This window comes from Lindgomyces ingoldianus (genome assembly GCF_010093535.1).
Source record: "Lindgomyces ingoldianus strain ATCC 200398 unplaced genomic scaffold BDR25scaffold_2, whole genome shotgun sequence".
NCBI classification, from domain to species: Eukaryota; Fungi; Ascomycota; class Dothideomycetes; order Pleosporales; family Lindgomycetaceae; genus Lindgomyces; species Lindgomyces ingoldianus.
Window position 1 is genome coordinate 2099483 of NW_022985163.1, and position 13419 is coordinate 2112901.

Below are 13419 nucleotides of genomic sequence, written 5' to 3' on the forward strand. Positions count from 1 at the left end.
GTACTATGTAGCAGCTTTCGTCAAGCGTTCCTCCTGTCTTGACAGTAGGTGCGCAAATCTGACAGGCCCAGATCAGCTGGGCTGCGCCCTGGGCACTTTTGCAGCTATTTAGTGTTGCATCCGCGGTTGCTGGAATTGAGAATGGGCTCCCCTGTTCCTTTAGGATCGATCGTTTATAATTTTTCCAGTTGATTCGTGTCAATTTCAGGTATAAAATATTACCAATAATTACTTCTATTCTTTTTCATTTTTCGCATGCTCTTTTGCAACACCATCGAGAAAGAATCAATGCTACTTATCGGATTTTCCTACCGAGCGTCCCAATTAATTGGATTAATGACATCTCTAGGCATTGCCAATACCCTCGTTCTTCACCCGCACTCGTACTATCTTATAAGAGTTCAAAAAATTAATACCCCATCCAATCTCCTAATTTCTGTCGCCATGCAGGGGGGGAGGCGAGCGATGGGAGAAATTATGTATTGTGAACTTTGAATCTAAGAAGCTACATAATTTATATAGTATTGTAAATTAGACTAGCTTAAGGTGTGTCTTCCCTAGCTTTTCGTGCTAAAGATGCAACTTTTTATGCGCTAGTATTGATCTCTGTCAGTATTCCCCGAGGTATGATTATGGTGGTGTATGTTCTCATGAGACAGTACCATTTCATGTTGAACGAAAAGCCAGAGTAGGATGACATTCCATTTATGTCCAGCATAGAATGTAGGCCAAACTATCAGTACATCATCTCGCCACAGAGCTAACGGAGTGCTTTGAGAGACCTTCCAATATTGAAGACAAGGTCCGATTTATTTTCGGATCCTTGTCGGTCAAGAGTTGTCTCACACTGAACATGGTGCCATTTTCGTGTGTCCATCTTACTTTTCTTCAGAATATTTTCTGTTTCAGTGTAATACCCATGCAAACTGCGGGGAGACATAAGGCCAAGTTTCGTGTCGTGGTGTGGCGTGAAATAACGTGTGCTATCTGTTTACCACAAATACTCATGGTTTTTGCGAGAAGATCTTCACGACAATATTTTGAGGGAAGCCCACACCTTCCCAAAGTTAGAGACTCAACTAGTAAACCTTTTCTACTGCCACGTCACCCTCCCTCCTGACGTCGGATGTTCCAAAACGTGGGTACGTCATCGTCCGAACACCGGCGGTCCCCCGCAACACCAAAACCTTAATCCAACATCCACATCCTTTCATTTCACACCTATCCCAAGATCTGCCTATGATGTGAATCCACCCCATCTATTTCAAGGTTCAAATGCGATGGGAAACATATACGGGGTATATGCTTGCAGTTTCCGGATCTTGCAACGGCTGGGCAAGGTATTTGAAAACAAGCTTGAAACATACAACTCTTTAACTTCTAAAACCCCGAAAGGGGCTTTTTTAATAGATGAAACGATGACTCCGATCTCGTGATATGGTTAGCATTTCTAGAAGGTCGATGCGTCTTTCCCTTCACAACAAAATCTGTTCTTCCACGTAGGAAGTTGCAATTCCATTTACAGAATGTTAGTGGGGCAATCCACAGCAGAGTACATCCTCATCAAAACTATCATCTACTTTTTCTCTTACCTTGGTCTACTATGTATTCTCTATTTCTACCTCGCCCTCTCCATCGGCGGTGTGCGAGTAATTGCACACCCCGTCTCCATATTCATCGAGAGCATTGGCGCAATTGAGATACTCTGGTATCTTGTCTGGTTTCTTCCCTACCGACGCTATCTTCATAAACAGCGTGCCGCGTTCCCTCCGCGCCTTTCGAGGTATGAGAGGCAGCGGTTATTTCGGAAATCCCTGGAGACAACCGCAGATATTGAATTATTTACCCGGAAATGGATGGGCGGCGCACATTTGGATGATATTAGGCGAGAAAATATCAAAGAATGGATGCTGTGGGCTCTTTTCAATCGCGAGGGCTCGCCTGCCGAGGACGATGAAGAGTTGGAGGCGTATTTGTTTGAGATTGAGGAGAAGTTGGGTTGGGCTGTTAAACCCGGCTGGGGACCGGCGAAGAGCTTGAGGCTGAATTTCGATCGGTTTGAGGTTACGCATCGGAGTTTGATATACTATTTGGTTGGTTCTTATGACTCATAGATCGCGGAATTTTAGGGAGTTAACCACGCAGCAGTTCGTCGGATGCGTCGATTTCGCAACTACCATCATCCTAATGATATCAGGATTCCGTTTCTACCGCCAACCACGCTCCGCATTCTTAAAATCGTTTCCGCTCCGTCCAATGACCCTACTGGCTCCCAAGCAGTCCGTCACTCCGAGCATCAGCTACTTCTTCCGCCAGCACAAGTCTACCAAACATCGCCCGGTCGTACTCGCGCATGGAGTTGGAATTGGTCTCGCGCCATATGTTCCCCTCCTCCTACAAATACCCAAGGATATTGGCGTTCTCGCAATTGAAATTATCCCGATATCATCCCGGATTACAACAGCCCTACCTCATGCAGCAGACCTGATGCGCGAAATAGGCGACATCATCAGTCATCATAAACTGGACGACTTTGTTTTCGTAGGACATTCGTACGGCACTTTTTTGACAAGTCTGTTTCTCAAATCTTCATTGCTGGAGAGCAGAATGCACTCGATTATTTTGTTGGACCCCGTCGCAGTACTCCTCCATCTCCCAGACATGGCGTACAACTTCACGCGACGTAAGCCTGTTGAGGCGAATGAGCTCCAGCTGTGGTGGGCAGCACAGACAGAACCAGACATTGCTTTTACACTTGGACGGCGGTTTTGTTGGCGTGAACATATCGTATGGCGAGAAGACCTGCTGTCGAGAACCACGACAGTCATCATGGGTGGGAGAGATACGTTGGTCAACGCGGACGCCATCGCCAGTTACATCACAAGAGGGGACTTGGCTTGGACATGGGAAGATCGAGAGGATTGGAGGAGGAGCCGGTATTCGTGGACCGGCCAAGGCTTGGAACTTGTGTGGTTGGAGGGATATGATCATGGACAGAGCTTTTTAAGCCGTGTGTTCTTGCCTATGATCGTGAAGACGATAGAAAAACATGCTGTGTTGGAATCTCGGTTGGAGTCACCACTTCCACCGTTGCCGGAGCCAGACGCGAAGCTGGACACGACTGAATAAAGAGCAGGTCGCAAGCCTTGCCGCGTCCTAATCCCAAAGCCAACCTTGGAGCGACCAGTAATTCCCTGGATAGAGCCTAGAGTTCCTCAATATCCTTGGTAGTCGCTTTCCTTTGCGGCCAAATGCGATCGCCACCACTAAGCGACACCAGACGTTGAACTTATGATATTTATATCACGCGGCCAGAGCACTTCTCGAGATGCTTGAATACCACAGTTAGCCGGCGAATGACGACCTTCGGTGAGGTTTTGTTCTTACTCCCTCCATCCAGAATTAAAACGGCCGGAAGCGCTAAAATGGGGGACAAGCAAGAACAGACGAAACCTTGGCTGTATACATAGAGAGATGTAAGAAGTAATGGGGGTTTCAAGGTAAGCCAAGACTAGGAGTAGGGACGTTAGTGGGTGGGGTTAATGGTTGTTCCAAAGCGAGAGATGAGTTTGCAAAAATGGAAGATGGCTACCCTGAGGCTCTGGAGTTGCAGGGTGAAAATTAAAGCCGAAATAACCGAGTATAGTGTAATGGGCTATGGGACGAGGGCCGCCGCCTTCAAGATTCGGCAAGAAGAGAAAGCAGAGAGGTCCGAGACCGCAGGTATCACCAGAGCGATCCTCTCCCACCCTGAAATACGTCCCCAAAGAGTGACAATCTCCTGAGGCTGGCTGCGCCGCATTTGCCGTAGAGACTGTATCTCTATTTAGGCAAGACCAGGTATCCATCCGCAAAATGTATAATTTCTGCCGTGACCCAAGAACTTGAGTGGATCGGACCTGGATTTACATCGAACATTGCGAATCGAGAATGTAAATTGAAACGATAAAAGGGCAGAAATTTGCTCAAAATTACCCCTTGCTAAAGCCTATTCCTAGCTTACAGCAATAGCACACTCCATTCCGATCTCTCCGCCCCGATCTAGCCTCAGAGGACCCACTCTTCCGCAACCTATTCGAGCCAAACTCTTTTTCTGGCCTCTTTCTAGGCTTTTCATCCAAGCTGTTCTTACCATCCTTCCACCCCAGCTTGCTCTCAATGTGCTTCCGGTACCATGTCACCTCCGGTGGCACGATCCAACAATGGAAGATCGAACCCTTTGAATGCGTGAGGCGGCACTTCAACTGCATTCGCTCAGTCGAAGCGTTGCACAACCGCCTCCACTCGTACATATCAGCGGAATTAGTTGTCATCAACATTAGGGTTGGCGAGGTAGCGTCGCAATATACATCCAAGTAGCAGTTCCCAATCTCAAAGGCAGGACCGCAGAGAACGGGGATCGAGATCCGGATACCGTGCCCCGAAACCTGGAGCGTGAATTCCAGAGGCTTTCGAGAGAAGATTATGCCTCTCATACACGCGCGGACCTTGTGGAAATCGGACATCGCGTTGTAAGTCTCTGGTTCGAATAGTACTCGGACAGACGATGGTGTGGGCTCCACGTCCAGCGGGATGGTTCGGACTTCGTCCTGGGGAGCAAAGTGCACTTGGCGACGAGGAGTTGGAACTTGAGAAGGCAGGGGAGCTTGTTGCTGGCCACGCCGCGATGCCCTGCAGTTGTGTGGAAGTTTTGTTTTCTTATTTGCTGGCTCTTCCATTTCTCCCCGTTGCTCTTTCTCCTCTTTCTCTTCATCTCCCTTCTTTTCTCGTCGATTCTCAACCCCATTTTCGTAAGCAGGAAATCCTTTGCTGAAGGTGATAAAGCTATAGGAAGCGTGGCGAATTTCTGGTTGACTGGCATCCATTTCGTCTATGTTGAACGCCGGACGGGTTTGATATTAAGCCAGACAGGACTTAGGGGAGAGTTTATATATCTTTAGGGGGACCTTGAAACCAAACACCCTACGTGGATGCATACTAATAACCTGCATCGCCACGCTGGGAGATAAATTGAACTCTCCTGAAATATATCACTGCTTTGATACGCCGGATGAGTGGGACAGTCACATCTTCCTGAAGAAGAGGCTTTCTGTGAAGATGGAAATGGCCATCGGCCAAATATAGGGGCTCTTGAAGCGGATGTAGTTGAGACCACAGTCTACGACGTTCATATATCACTTGGTGACAGATTTCGGGGGTTTGACTTTGATGTGCTGCTCCGCCACCGTCGGTGACTTCCCCAACTTACAGGTTTGTTGGCCCAACTAATCACTGTAGATTAGTTCATTCATCGTAAATACTTGCGAGAGGTGTCAGACAGGGTGACGAGTTGGTATATATCTCTACTAGGTGCCATTGCTAAAACTCGCGTGCGCCTTTCTACCACCAAACCAGTATATTTACATACAAACCCCAGACGTTAACCAATAATTTTGAAGCCTCTAGCTGATACCCACTTCATCCGTTCCCAACCGGTATCAACGCAGCAACAAAGTAGAAGACGAAACTTGCAATGACCTCCATATCCCGACCACTAGGCACACCATCAAGATTATTAGCAGCGACCGCAAGGATCCAATCACAGGCCATTCCACTCATCATAGTAATCCCCATCAGCAAACCGACCGTCCATTCCCCAAACTCCTCGGAAAGTTTTCCAGGGTTCTCTCGACCGATGAAGAAACGCATGCCGATTGTAAGAGTAGTAAATGTTACGATCGAGAGTGCGCAGACTATGAACGGGGTGAGAAGCGAAGTGTCTTAGCGGAGAGAATGGAAAGTGAGCCTGGCCTACCGATCTTCATTCTATAGTCTTCCCATCCTTCTCTGGCGATAGCTCCAAGACCCACGAGGCCTATGATGATGGTAGTTGGGTACATTAAGAGCGCAAACACGGCATTTGCATTGTCCTCGCCTTTACTCAATGCCCAATTCGCGAGCATACTGGCTCCATTAGTTGCGATCACAAACCCTGCTTTCCAGACGCTGATCAGAATGAGAGGCCACGAGTCGCGACATCGAATGGCGTTGTAGATGGAAATACCGAGGCCGCCGAGGAGCCCCATGGAACCCATCGAGAAGTTCATCAAAGGATATTTAATCGTGTCACCTCTCCAAATCGATTCATCACAGATGAGGTAGAAGAGCATCCAATTGGCTAGAAGGTGCATGACGAAGCCGATAACGCCAAAGGGAAGTGCAAAACATTGCATTTGCTCATGCAGAGCCCCGAGAGGGCTGTGAGCGACTGCAGTAGTGTTCATAGTGGATCAGAAAGGCATCGCCCAAGTATCACTTGAAGCGGCGCGATTTTCGCAACCTTTGAAAAATCTATCACTAATTAGAGTTAGCAGGACTATGGTCTGGACTATGACACTTACAAATACCGCGATATCCACGACTCGGATCGCAGTCGCTTTTCAATGCCTTGAGGTGTGTCGGAATCTTGTGGTGGGCGCCCCTAGATTTATGTACAGGACCAAGCAAGTTTGAGTCAAACTCTGGGCGTGGAGAGTACAAGATTGCGCAATTGCATATGCCGAAGCCAAACTCAATGGTCCAACAATAAACAAGAACTCAAGGAATAGTGCCCACGCGAAGGCAGTAACGTCGCACAGAGCGAATGAAGAGGTGAAGGTAGAAGTGAAGGAACTCGGCGCTCAGCCTCAGTCACCCGCCAAGATGGCAAGGCAGCCGTGCTTCAGCCCGCGCAAATGCGCAGTCATTGGTCTATCAAAAGCTTGAGAAACTGACAGCAGGCACGCTGTAAATAAATATAGACACACGAATAGTGGTTAAGAGGGTGGCAGGTAAAAGGCTCTGCGATAGTTTCAAGGTCTGAGGTAACAGCTAGCCCATTCTAGTTAGTGCCTATCACGTGAATTAGAGCTACCCACCGAGCGACGTCAACCCTGAAAGAACTCTATATTTTAGAAATGAAAAGAGAGAGCATAGTGTTCGGAATTAAGTTTTTCTGATGTCATTTTATTCAGAATGTAGCATCTGACCTCATGCAGAAAATTCGCTATTAACTCAAGTGTTCATACCAGCCAGCCCGGACCATCACTAACACTATTTCTTAGACCCCGACGTATATGTAAAATACTTCTATGCACCCTTCGTACTTCAAACCTCTCATTTAATACTATGCACCACATCTCAGGCAAACAAAGTGAACCACAGCCAAAAAAAATTCTGCTCACATCTTCAAGCCAAATCAAACCCGATAAATATCGCCCTTCCCCAACTCCTCAAACTAAAACTCCATCTTCACAGACTCCCACCAACTATCTACGTACGTTAAACAACTCTGCATCCCGTCTCATGCCCTTTACAACCCTTATCCTCAGCACATAATATCTACGGCATAGCAAACCACTTACTGTGACAACGCCACGTGTAATTCCCAAATTCTTACCGCTCCAGCTGCAGTCGCCGGCGTGTCAAAGAGGTATAACCATAACAACTTCGGTGTCCTATTCTAAGAGAGTTAGTTAGTTGGACGGTTGGTTGTGCCTTTGGAGGCGGTTCTATACTCCGCTGCTTGATGAATTAGAAAGGAGGAGAACGAGAGAAACATACTCAAATCTCCCTCTAATAGCACCCATCCGCAATAATGCCAGCCAGGAGTAAAAGCCGTAGGTGCTGTTGCCAGAGAGCCAATGAAACAATGAAGGTAAATTAATAGTGCCGAAAAAAAAACCGAGGAAACAAAGAATAGCAGAGCAGATATATCTCGGCCCTGGTCAGACTCTTGAGGCAAGATAAGTTCTAGAGAAGAACAGAGCTCAAGCCACATGAATGCATGCCCCCCGTCCATGCACCTGGCTAACGGGCCCCGAGTCCTTCCACTCGCATCCCAAAAAGTTGCTAAGCGCCAGTATCTCAATGAGACGGTATAGCGCTGCATGGCTGGTGTGGTCACCTTCTATTATGCAGTCTACTTGGTAGAATTTTGTCCTTTAAGTCTAAATCATTCTACCTCGAGGAGGGCACAAGCTCATCTATGTTATTCCCACTTTAGAAGTGGATATGCCCGTCAGGAGGGGATTGCGCACATTTAAGGCAGCAATTTCATGAATCCAAATTGAGACGAGCAGGTTGGTGGGGTATGTTGCAAATAGAGAGGTTGTGTGAGCATGCAGCTATGTAAGAAGCTGATGAAGTGAAGTGTATTGTGTAGTGTTGTAAGTGTCTAAGTGCTCTGTTGCAGAGTATTTATTTACATCTATAACGGCAGGGGCAGTGAGGGCCATGGCAATAGCTGGGGGGCCATAGTGAAGGTAGTAGGAGCTATTGTAAACGCAGTAGGTGCCTTAGTAACAGCAGTAGGGGCTGTTGTGGCACAGGGGAGGAAGGTTTCCGTATCAGGAATGCGATAGTGTACGAGAGGCTTGATAATTGTATTGAATGAATGGAAAGTAGAATTAGCGCTAAGAACAGCTAAGGTTGTAAGATGGCGAGAGCTTGACGGGTAAGTGAAGAGGCTGCGATAAAATTGGGGTGGCTTGGGGACGATTTGCTGCACCAGCTACTCTGAGAGGCGTAAGAGAGTGTACGGGGATAGCAGGTAGTGATATTCTTGCTTCGAAATCTAACAAGCTCTCTGCTTATCGGGAAACAGCATGGAGGAATGAGGTCCAACAATTCAAAGGTCACGACATCGGAAAGTTCGTCGCGCGAGAATCGCGTATGAACCAATCAATCCAGTGCTTGCATACCGTACTGTTAAGCATGGACTCCGAGGTACATTGTAGTAAATTTTTTTTTTTTTTAGTACTGATGACTCTGCAAGATCAAACCAAATCCCGTTACCCATACCCATTTCCTACACCGGCACATCTTTCAGTTCCACCCAGTTCGGTGGCATCCCGCCCCCAAATATGCAAACCCAATGACAACCCTCGGGGTCCATTGAAATCCTGCGGAACAATGGGGAGAGCGACTTTCGTGATGAGAGCTGAAGTTTTATCTGCAGCTCACATTCACGCATCGGCCGCGGGCTGATCTGCAAAAACTCTGCAGTGTGCCACAATGCCGCAGCTTCCATTGTCAATCTTAGGTATTATACACGATTCCACTATCAGCCCTCCAGGCGCCCAAACCCCCAGCCTTCCCCCAGTCTCAACCACCCGTTCACCGACCCGTCTGACATACCTGTATACAAAACTCCCTAAAATCGCCTTTTGTCGCCTCTTCGATATCCTCCTCGACAACTCTCCCATACTTTTCCTCATACTCTGCTTTCACTCTAATCAAATGCAGTCGATCCCAATGCAATCTCACCAACCTAGAAATCAAGAGCTCGTATCGTTGCTGGCGTTCGTGCTTGGATGATGAGGATTCTTTCGATGAGAGTTTGCTCGAGGAGGATTTGGGGCCGTCGGTGGTAGGGTCGATGAGATCCATTAGCGCGTGGTGCAGAAGCATGGAGTCGCGGGAGGGGCGGTTGATGACGCCGTTGAGAATGTGGGCTATTACTTCGCCCTGGGTGAGGTTAGTCGGTGTGGGCAGTATATGGCGAGAAGTCGGGTATACGTACCACAAGATTATTGCTCCTCCTGAGGGCATCCCTCGCAAAATTCCCTTGATATTTCCTCTCATAGGTCCGCAGAACCTCTCTCAAATGCGCATCGGATCTCATGACCACAATACTCAACATTGCGCTCTCGCCACCTTCTCTTGCCTTCAATGCCTTGTACAACTGATCCACATCCCTATTTCGGTACTCCATCGGCCAGACATCGCTCTCCTCTTGTCGCTCACCCTCCAACGCCATCAAAATAGCTTTGCGGAACTTGTCGGCTTTGAGTTCCTTGTCCATGCACCGGGTCAGTGAGTCGCCGTACCGCTTATCCTTGAAAGCATCCTTGATCTCGCGAATTTCGTAGTTTTGCCGACCCATGAGCGCTTCGATGAGGAGTTCTCGTCTAGCGGAATTCGACTGGTACCAATAGTTCGCCCAATAGCCCTCGCTTTCGTATCGTCCCAGGGCCGTTACGTAACAGATCTTGCCGAAATTGCCCGATGTCTTGAGTTTGATGTGTTTCGCGATGTTGATTCCCCGACCCTGCACTTTGCAGTGCCGTTTGTACTCGGAGCGGAGTTCGAGCAGCTGGTCGTGAGACAGCGCGGTGAGGATGTCGATCAATGTGTCTACATCTGGCGTTCGTTGAGCCATTGCATCCACTAGGGCAAGTGCATCGTCGGTTGCGTCATAGATCTTCACCCTCTTTTCCTTTTCTCTTTCCCGCTCTCGCTCTCGACCTCCGGCACCTCCGCCGCCATACGCCTCCATGGCAAGCTTGTCCTTGTGCTTTGACTTCCGCGGCGGACTTGGGGAGTGCCTCGACGAAGAGCGATGTCGGCCGCCATGTATTGATGAGCTAGAAGCCCTCGGGGAAAAATTGTCCAAGGGAGGCAGGTGATCCAGGTCGTCGTCTGGGAGCATCATAGCGGAAGGCATGGGAGATATTGACTGGTAGACCCCATGATAGGCTTCCAATAAAGGGCTGGGTGGTGGCATCCCCCCTGACATGCCGCCGGGCACAATAGTCTGAATATCAGGTCTGTTACCACTGACGGACAACCTATCCATGCGATTCGTCAGGCCTTCGGGGCGGGCCCCACTGACAGACAGACTATGTGGACGCAGGCTTGGGGAAGGGGGTGCGTTGAGCCTCCCTCCGCCTCCTGGGACCATCTCGACCACATTCGCACCGCCGTATGTGCCTATTGCATGTCCTCCTGAATGCGAGGCGGACCTTTGATGGCTAGGTTGGGCATGGCTCGGCTGGGGTGAGTGCTGTCCCATCGGCGGAGGCGGATACGCTTGCTGTGTGGGCGGTGCAGGAGCTTGCGGCATGGCGGCAGCAGCGTAATATGGCTGTTGCTGGGGCTGCTGCTGGGGCTGTTGTTGCGGGTGTTGTTGCTGTGGTTGCTGTGGTTGCTGTGGCTGTTGCTGGTACGTGTGTCTGACAGGCGGCTGCTGCGTGGTAGCTACCACGGGCTTCGCAGTGAAGGTGATCTTCTGGGGGGTTTGCGCATACTGGAAACCGCCCGTGGCCGCCGTGGCCAGGTTCCGCGTGGGAGCGGCCTGGTTTGCCGGCGCCGTGGTGTAGTTGTACTGGGGGGTCTGCGCATACTGGATGTTTGCTTGCGCGTATGCGACTCCAGTGGGCGATGATTGAGAGGCGGGCCCGCGGTCGGTCGTGGAATACTGGTAGTTCGCCGCTGCTTGGGCTTGCTGCATGTAGCCGGGGCGCTCGTGAGGGGGCAGATCGGCGTAGTTGCCCATGGTTATGGCATCGCTTCCCTGGGGTCTGGCCGCCATGTCTCAGCTTGTGTTCTCGCAGCAAACCTTTTTTGAAGAGATGATTCAGAGGAAGGGATGGCGTGCGCTCAAGTCCTAAGAGGCATGTACTCACGTCGCAAATGACTGCGCCGGCTGCCTAACCTCATGTTGCGGGGTCGCAGCAGCTGAGGCGTAATATTGAGGCCCCGGCGAAGGTGCCCGTACATTACTGCGTGATCGGTCACGCTCTCGTCCTGGCGATTTGGAACGCGAGCGGCTCTTCCTGTCATCTACGCGCAACGACATGGCAAATAATAATGGCTGGTGGAGGGGGTGAAGGGCAGTGATTCGCTTCCAGCCCAAGGCAATTGTAATGGCACAGGGGGCAACAAAGGACTCAGCAGTGAACGAACGACTTTGATTCAGGTGCAAGAGAAAGACAGTCGACAGAGGTTTTAGGGAAGCAAACGGCGAGGCTTGCAGCTCACTCAAGCTTGAGAAAATGCAATGGCGGGGCGCGACGTCGCCAGCATGCGCCAGAGGTTCCGCCGCACTGACCTAGACCCTCTCTAATTGGCTCTCCAGGCGCTCGTCCTTTGGGGGCCGAAAGAGCCATTGGAACCCATTGCCCTAACACGTCTCTGCGCTTCTTGGTTAATAAATACATGGTGACTTTCTGCTTTTGAAACTGTATGTTCAAATGCAGTTAATGACGCTGACAGCACCTGATATCTTACTCACTGTACGGATCCGTAATCATGCATCAGCAGCCCTGTGCTCACCCCTCGCCATATCCCTGCAGGCCCATCAAGAGCCGATAACAGCCTCGCCAACCCCCAGCTGAGGTATGCTCTCGGTATGCTCTCGGTATGCTCTCGGTATGCTCTCTCTCTCCAACCACTTAGACCTCGTTGACATGCTCAGCCCATGTCCACAAATCGTCGGAGAATCTTGCAGAACTAGGAGCGGGCCTCCTCGGCCTTCACCACCTGCGCTTGAACAACCTCACCAAAAATTTACACTCGTCCAAATTATTTCGTTCTCACTTATATATCTCTCATATTACTTGCGACAAATAACGTTATGTCGGAGTTTCTTTTTATTCTCTTTCCCACGCTCCTGCTCCTCCCATTGCGGCACTTTGTTGCGAAAGCTGAGCCAGCATGGCAAGCCACGCAGAGGACCAGAACCCCTGAGACCCAACCAGAAGTGGCACAACGACGATAGCTGAAAAAGTATGGGTGTGTGTGTGTGAGTCGTTTTCAAAGCTGTGCGGCCAGAGGCCTCGAGTATATCTCGCAGCTTCTGTACCTCCCGTCCGTTCTGCAAAATCTCTATTTGTTCTGCCCAATATGGCTTCCGTTACCGTTGCTCCTCCTGAAAATCTCCAGCTCCAATCCCCTCTAGTCCGTCTGCCGGGAGAGATCAAGAACATCATCTACTACTACTGCTTCAGCACCGATGCCGCTATCATTGATCCAGTCGTAGCTACTTGCAGGCCCAAGAATGAATGGATCCCAGACCTTAGTACATCGCTCCTCCAGACATGCCGCAGGGTTTACCATGAAGCCGACCGCCGCTACCTGTTCGCTGAAAATACTTTCCGCTTCACCTGTGTCGACCGTGTGCGATGCTTCTTCAAGCTGATTGGTGACAAGTATAGCCCCATGGTCCAGGATATCGAAATCGACGCTCGAAGGGTACACTCCGACCACCCTGGCATCAGCCGCGAATGGCTTCACTACCTCGCATGGGGCGGTGGCACCTGGGCGAACATCCTCGGCTCCCTCCGCGAGGATGCGCCGGGGCTCAAGTGTTTGCGACTGAATTTCGAAGCCTGGCCCGCAATTCCCGTGTTCAGAGCTGAACTGTGGAATTTGTTGCGAAGCTTGCTCTTGAATATCGAGGGACTGGAACGGATCGTTGTTATTGGAGCAAGCAAGGGCAGGGCTATGGCAAGACGGGAACCCTGGTCCCCGGTACACTTTGTAGGGGGAGATGATGTTGGATCGGACGATTTGGTCCAGCGGATGTGGAAGGTGGTTGGGGAGACTGACGATCAGAAGAAAGTTATCAGATGGGAAAGAAGGGGAGGAAGGGTTTATCTCGAGGTGGTATCCAAAGCT

The 13419-nt window shown here is 49.9% G+C and overlaps 5 protein-coding genes across 5 annotated transcripts; 2 read left to right on the forward strand and 3 right to left on the reverse strand.

Moving 5' to 3' along the window:
• Window positions 1–1437: 1437 nt before the first annotated feature.
• BDR25DRAFT_251793 (uncharacterized protein) lies at window positions 1438–3349 on the forward strand. The gene is made up of 2 exons (XM_033686144.1): window positions 1438–2093; window positions 2149–3349. The coding sequence occupies exons 1-2, from the start codon at window positions 1527–1529 to the stop codon at window positions 3127–3129; spliced, it is 1548 nt and encodes a 515-aa protein (XP_033554031.1). The 5' UTR covers window positions 1438–1526; the 3' UTR covers window positions 3130–3349.
• Window positions 3350–3865: 516 nt separating this feature from the next.
• On the reverse strand, window positions 3866–4865 carry BDR25DRAFT_339179 (uncharacterized protein; the record flags this gene model as incomplete). Its single annotated transcript, XM_033693354.1, has 1 exon — window positions 3866–4865. The coding sequence occupies one exon, from the start codon at window positions 4863–4865 to the stop codon at window positions 3972–3974; it is 894 nt and encodes a 297-aa protein (XP_033554032.1). The 3' UTR covers window positions 3866–3971.
• A 564-nt stretch (window positions 4866–5429) lies between these two features.
• BDR25DRAFT_339180 (uncharacterized protein) lies at window positions 5430–6405 on the reverse strand. Its single transcript, XM_033693355.1, has 3 exons — window positions 6381–6405; window positions 5795–6330; window positions 5430–5732 (listed from the first exon to the last, which is right to left on the reverse strand). The coding sequence occupies exons 2-3, from the start codon at window positions 6261–6263 to the stop codon at window positions 5458–5460; spliced, it is 744 nt and encodes a 247-aa protein (XP_033554033.1). The 5' UTR covers window positions 6264–6330; window positions 6381–6405; the 3' UTR covers window positions 5430–5457.
• Window positions 6406–8787: 2382 nt separating this feature from the next.
• Window positions 8788–11774, reverse strand: BDR25DRAFT_300216 (Annexin). Its single transcript, XM_033689323.1, has 3 exons — window positions 11427–11774; window positions 9542–11321; window positions 8788–9486 (listed from the first exon to the last, which is right to left on the reverse strand). Exons 2-3 carry the CDS (start codon window positions 11294–11296, stop codon window positions 9136–9138), a joined length of 2106 nt encoding a protein of 701 aa, XP_033554034.1. The 5' UTR covers window positions 11297–11321; window positions 11427–11774; the 3' UTR covers window positions 8788–9135.
• Window positions 11775–12645: 871 nt separating this feature from the next.
• Window positions 12646–13299, forward strand: BDR25DRAFT_176142 (uncharacterized protein; the record flags this gene model as incomplete). Its single annotated transcript, XM_033684171.1, has 1 exon — window positions 12646–13299. A coding segment is annotated over one exon (654 nt), but the record flags the coding sequence as incomplete, so codon positions are not given.
• Between the last annotated feature and the right edge of the window lie 120 nt (window positions 13300–13419).

Excerpts from the sequence above, each read along its gene's own strand:
- BDR25DRAFT_251793 (XM_033686144.1), top strand. The coding sequence starts at position 1,527 with ATGTTAGTGGGGCAATCCACAGCAGAGTACATCCTCATCAAAACTATC. Across the intron at positions 2,094-2,148 it reads GGAGTTTGATATACTATTTG|TTCGTCGGATGCGTCGATTT; the intron begins GTTGGTTCTTAT and ends ACCACGCAGCAG.
- BDR25DRAFT_339180 (XM_033693355.1), bottom strand. The coding sequence starts at position 6,263 with ATGAACACTACTGCAGTCGCTCACAGCCCTCTCGGGGCTCTGCATGAG. Across the intron at positions 5,733-5,794 it reads AGACTATAGAATGAAGATCG|TCTGCGCACTCTCGATCGTA; the intron begins GTAGGCCAGGCT and ends CCCCGTTCATAG.
- BDR25DRAFT_300216 (XM_033689323.1), bottom strand. The coding sequence starts at position 11,296 with ATGGGCAACTACGCCGATCTGCCCCCTCACGAGCGCCCCGGCTACATG. Across the intron at positions 9,487-9,541 it reads GGAGGAGCAATAATCTTGTG|GGCGAAGTAATAGCCCACAT; the intron begins GTACGTATACCC and ends AACCTCACCCAG.